Consider the following 6,070-nt stretch of genomic DNA (forward strand, 5'->3'; position numbering starts at 1 on the left):
CTGTCAATTAAAACGATTTCCATGTGAATCAAACAAGGATGGCCGTAATTTTGGAAAAAGAAACGGAACATTTGTACAGCCAAAATATGGCATCACGTGACATCACTGAGTATATCCAGCCCAAAATAGCTGTACAGTACTAAAAATTGCCATTTCTCGCAATCGGAGCGAAAAAGTAAATCTGCAAAATAAGTAAATTTAAATGTATTGAATAAAAATAACGTTAAACAAATAATGTGTCAAATGTTCGATATCTATGCAAGTAATTCTAAAGTTATGGAAATTATTTATATCCGCGCCATCAGTAATAATAACGAATTCAAGTTAGTTCCATGGAAAAAGTGAGAAATCTTTTGTGAAACCGACGGGACGGCTGATAAACTTAATACTGTATTATTTTCAATAGGTATGTATAAAATATCACAGTTTATAATGTTACATTAGGGCTGCGATAAAATATCGTTAAAATGAGCGTTGATAAATCAAGGAAATAAAATTAAGTCTGGGGTGTTCTTATCCTTTTTTTCAGCTATCAGTTTCCAGATGGTGAACTTCTCAACTGTAATCAACTGTTCTGTATTACTTCTATTCTAATATTTTTGCCTACAGAATTCTATTAAGCAGCAGACTTACGATATCAAAATGATGGTATGTGATGGATATTTAATATTCTTTCGATATCACTCGAAAATTAGAAAACTTGCTAGTAACCTTTCTTTGTATTGTTCTTTGCTTAGAGTTAGAACTTTATTTATTTTGTTAATACCAATTAACAAATTGCTTTTTCAAAATCCCATAGATGTATGCCATCTTCCTGGTGTTATGGTCAGTGGCTACGGCTTTTGAAGAAACCAAAAACATATGTCCACCACTGATAGAGTTGCAACCCTGTGCTTGCGTGAGTGATGGTAAGAATGTTCGTCTGGACTGCATTGGAGTGTCATCGGTGGATGACGCCCGACGGGCTGTTTCGAAGTTTCAAGGTTTCCAAAATGTCTATATGGATTTTTTGACTTGCAAATTTACCAGTAGGATCCCATCAGATCTATTTTCTGGTGTAAAAGTCCATCAAATATCTTTTACCAACAGTAAACTCAAAGGAATCGGAGACGAAGGACAAGCGTCTTTTCTTGGACTGGAAGATTCTTTAGAGGTAAAGGTGTTTCATTCACTGAGAACCTGTCATTCCCCAATTGTCTCGGCATCTGCAAATGTAGTATACAAAAGTGAAGCATCTGCAACACGATAACATGTTGAGATCAACGTGGAAATATTTTTCTTATTTCAGGAACTGACCGTTACCTTCAGCTTCCCGAAACAAGAAGGTGGAATGAAGTTCTTGAATGTTTCTAACCTTAGAAAACTCGAGTATCTAGAAATTGAAGGGAACTTCATTGAAACACTCGATGACGACTGGTTTCGAAACGGTCCATCTAATTTGAGGGATGTATTCATAGTAACGAATCTAATCAAGAAGATTGGACGCAATGCTTTCTCAAGCTTGAAGAACGTAAAGAATCTATGGCTGACGGGAAACGAGTTTGGTATTATCGAACGATCAATGTTCCCACAGCCAGCTCTTCGACTGACATCTCTGGATCTATCGTATGTAAAATTTATCTTGACTAACCTATTATCATTTGTTATTTTATTTTTGTAGAATTCACTGTGCCGTTATAATAAATTGAAAAAAAAATTAGAGTAGAGAAGTTTTGTTAGATGAGTAGGCTATAGTTCTTATAGACTTTTTATTAATAATGGTCATAAGAAAGCAATATACGAGTAAAAAACACATTTATAACTATCATGTATTGTTCAGAATTGCAAACTGGTACGGTTTGACGCAAAGGTCAATACAGTATTTTTGTGACAAAAGGTGTATACAATTTTTGAAGTGAAACTTCTTTAGGATGGGTGCGAATTTTCAAAGGCACATCAGCAAAAAATGAAACGGAAAAATGACGTAACCTTTTTCCTTTCCCTCAATGACAAAAAGTGAAACGGAAATAACGTAAGCTTTTATTTCGCTCAGTAACCTATTTCGTAGATGGAATTACGTTGAGTTCGTAGTGGTGGGGAAGGGGATGTCTATATGGAACTCTGGTCAGTTTGAAGAAAAATGAAGTTTAGTTGGTGTGAAGGGGGGTTCTGTCGATTGTCGCGAGCACGATCGGCAAAACACTGTGGCCACACAAAATATGAACGAACGAAACAAAAATTAATGAAAATTATGAAATTTATTTAAGAAGTAAATTTGAAATTAATTTAAAAACTAATGGAAGAGTTTGACTGATCGGAAGTGATAAATATCAATTTTTTTGGTTCTGCCATGAATTATAAATTTTAGTATATTCTCCAAAATCAATGAATAAAAATTAATTTAAAATAATCCATAAGCGAAAACAAATTATTTATTATATATGTACACAACTTGTATATAAATTATACATAATTAATTATGCATGCATGTGTATATATGTAATTATTTAATTATTTATATATGTATAATTATCTATAATTTATAAAATAATCGAAAATCAATGAGAGATGCAGCTTTAGAATTGATGAATGTGCGAACTTATGCAAAACATAATTTCAGAAAATGTGAAAACTTTCAACAATTTCGGGGCCCCATATTTGACACTGGGCCCCCCAATTAATTTGATCTGATCGCTGACGTCAAAATCCTGTTTTGTTTGCATCATTTCACAACTCAAAAACTCAAGATGAACTGAATAAAATATGAGTTGCAAATTTTATATGCAAGTTTCACTTCTGTCGCGCGGGATTCTCACGCAAGTTTTTTTATTTTATAGAACAATATACAAAAGATTGGTTCAAAGCGTTTAGCAACTTTTTCATTACATTCATCTCATCAATAACAGGTATTTGATTGCATAAACCTTTCACGAACATTCAAACCCTATTTGTTGTTTTTTCTCATCATTGCGTGAGAAAAACTGCGCTATGAATACAGGAGTGTAAATCAACATGTAGAGGACACAATTCATTCGAAAGATAAATAAGTATTGTTTTTGTAGGTTCCCATTACGTCGATGCAATCTTATTTCATTCTGGATTCTTATTTTCTATCTTAATTTCTCATCCTCATAGTTTGAAAAACCGTCATAAATGAGAGAAAAAAAGAGTTCAAATATGTGTTGTCTGATCATTACGGGAATTAAGAATGTTTCTCCCTAAACCATCGTGGGGGAGGTGGGGGGGGGGATACTGGAGTGTTGTATGTTGTATACAATTTGATATAAATGCATAAAAGAGATTGTTTTTTTAGTTTAAGCAAATGTAATCCCAAATACTGTATATTCGTTCACGTCGTAATATCTATACTGTACCCGATATTCGTTCTAGAAGTATCTCTGTTAATTCATCTGGTTTTGGATGAATTTATGAATAAACTTGTTTCTGAAACTTGTGTCTATATAGGAAGAATAAGATTTCCCATCTTCCAAGTGATATATTTTCGGGTATGCCGTCATTGAAAGAAGTGGTTTTGGACGAAAATCAAATACAGAGTCTGACTGATAGTACTTGGCTGCCCGTGTGGACTCAGCTGTCTCATCTGTATCTTGTCGGTAAGATCTTTGAAGATTTGAACTACTCATCGAAGAGAATTACATAATTTTCATCAAAACTTTATTATTCCTACAGAATCTTAATTTTTTAAATCTATTATTAGGTAATAAACTTGACAATTCAATGGTCTTACAGTCAATTATCATGCCAAATTTAGGCATAGGTTTTATTAGTTAACAAAATTAATAGGTAAATTCCAATAATTCTTCACTCTTTAGCTTTTTGGGTCTCTTACCAGGCTACTTCACCAAACACCAACTCTGGCCATATCACAATTTACTGCCATTAGTGAGATGGGTTGGAAGTGAAGGTGCTGTCTAACGGTGGTCGCCTCGAGTTCGTTTGGGAAAATATCTTATTTATATCCTCTCTTGGGTTCGAACCCGGGACCCTGACAACAACCTTCACGATGGTGGACGAGCATCTTACCACTCGGGCACTCTTACCAGGATGGTAATACTTGCCTCAATTTACACACCTTCTCTCAATAACAAAAATGCCAAAGTCATTAATATAATCGAACTTCATCATGGGCTCTATGCGTTAATACGGCTCTGAGTTAAATGTGTAACTGACAAATAAAGGGGTTTTCACCAAATTTAGTAGTTTTCAAACTATATGAGTTCTGGATAGAGATAGACGTCTTTTTCTCAGCCCAATATACCAAGGAAACAGATATTTTCTAGATTTTGCGCCGAGATAAACTCGGAAAGAAAAGTCATCTAGTCTCCGCCGTGAATCGAACCCATACCCTCTTGCATACCGGGCAAGCATGCTGCCATCTACACCACTGGAGACACGACCTTCCCTTCCTTTTGCTGAAGTTAAGAGGCTACTAATGCCTCTACTCCAGCGCCTCACACCACAATGCGTGAAATAAGGAAGACAGGGTCGTGTCTCCAGTGGTGTAGATGGTTACATGCTTGCCCGGTATACATGAGAGCCTGGGTTCGAGTCCCGTCGGAGACCAGATGACTTTTCTTTCCGAAATCCAGGAAATATCTGTTTCCTTGATATATGAGGTCTAATAAGAGCCGGCTTTTTCCTGTCAAAATAATTATCGCCCCAGCTCACAGCCGACCCACAACAGAAAAAGACAGTCATACTAACTACTGATTTCGATTATAGGTGGCAGCACTCGTTGAACAGATATTACTCATTATCAAGTATATACAGGGTGTCCCGTAAGTGCTGGCATGGCCTTTATCTCATCAACTGTCCGTCGTAGAAGTATGTGATTCCCATTTAAAAAATGCTCGACAGGCGTTCAGAAATTAACCTGTACCAGTTTTGAGAGTGAAAATACAGTCTGAAACAAAATAAAAAAATAAATTTTTGTACGTTCCCCCTTTCGCTCTAACTTCCAAGTAGAAAGTTGTTGCCCTGTCCCTCTAACAGCGTTAAATGCGGGTAAAACGGTTTTTCCGCATTTAACGCTGCTCTTTTCCAAATTTCCTCCGTTTTTTTAATTCGAAAAAAATGTCTCTGTGAATATTTCACTTACAAACACGGTTTTTTTGTTGGCATCAAGAGAGACAGGGCAACAACTTTCTACTTGGAAGTTACAGCAAAAGGGGAACGTATAAAAATTTAATTTTTTTATTTTGTTGCGGACTGTATTTTCACTCTCAAAACTGGTGCAGGTTAATTTTTGAACGCCTGTTGAGCATTTTTTAAATGGGAATCATGCTTCTACGACGGACGGTTGATGAGATAAAGGCCGTGCTAACATTTACAGAACACCCTGTGTAAAATATTCAATTTTTTTTTTTATCATAAACTCTAAATGGTCGACTGTTTTTTTCACTTTAGGAAATCCTTTATCATGTGATCAAAGCATTGATTGGACATTGAAATTAAGGCGACCATATGTACTCAAAGCGACATGCGTATCTCCAACTTCGAGAAAAGGAAAAGAACTGAAAAGAATCATCGATGATGCAGATGATACCGACGATTATCTGTAATATCAACGATATGAAATTCTGTATTCATTAGTTTGCTACGTAGATACTGCACTAATCAGTTTTTAACTTAAATTAATTTGCGAAATAACAGCAACATAATATGTCAACAAAATGAATTGCCACTCTATGCGTTCGGAATCAATGAAGTCGAAAGAATGGCAAAAAAACCTCAAAAATGTATTGTACTTTCAATTTTGTTTATCAAGTTATTCCTAATGACTTTTCTAGAAAAACTCTTCTTTGTGTAACTTATAACTTTTACATTTTTGTACACTATTTTCTAGAAAATGAAATTCTATTAACAGTTGATTTGGGTAATGTGTTTATTCCTTCAATTTACCACATCAACTCGAAGTAAATAAAAAAATTGTAGCTGTTCCTGAACTTGCAAATTATATATACGAGTCATACAGGGTGTCCTCTAAGTCTTAATTCGGCCTTTATCTCATCCACGTTCGCTCTGAAAGTATGATTTCAATTCAGAAAATGCTCAAAATATGTTCAGAAAT

General features: G+C 35.1%; 1 protein-coding gene across 1 annotated transcript; it reads left to right on the forward strand.

Moving 5' to 3' along the window:
- The first annotated feature begins 585 nt into the window (after positions 1-585).
- On the forward strand, positions 586-5,868 carry LOC149072187 (oplophorus-luciferin 2-monooxygenase non-catalytic subunit-like). The gene is made up of 5 exons (XM_089246940.1): positions 586-648; positions 800-1,153; positions 1,289-1,605; positions 3,445-3,593; positions 5,407-5,868. The coding sequence occupies exons 1-5, from the start codon at positions 643-645 to the stop codon at positions 5,559-5,561; spliced, it is 981 nt and encodes a 326-aa protein (XP_089103066.1). The 5' UTR covers positions 586-642; the 3' UTR covers positions 5,562-5,868.
- The last annotated feature ends 202 nt before the right edge of the window (positions 5,869-6,070 follow it).

Source organism: Pholcus phalangioides, unplaced genomic scaffold (assembly GCF_987345545.1).
Source record: "Pholcus phalangioides strain wild (caught in Gottingen) unplaced genomic scaffold, Ppha-v1.0 ptg000017l_1, whole genome shotgun sequence".
NCBI classification, from domain to species: Eukaryota; Metazoa; Arthropoda; class Arachnida; order Araneae; family Pholcidae; genus Pholcus; species Pholcus phalangioides.

Bases quoted from the DNA above. Each gene is read 5' to 3' on its own strand.
- LOC149072187 (XM_089246940.1), top strand. The intron at 1,154-1,288 runs GTAAAGGTGTTT...TTCTTATTTCAG, and splicing joins GACTGGAAGATTCTTTAGAG to GAACTGACCGTTACCTTCAG. The intron at 3,594-5,406 runs GTAAGATCTTTG...TTTTCACTTTAG, and splicing joins GTCTCATCTGTATCTTGTCG to GAAATCCTTTATCATGTGAT.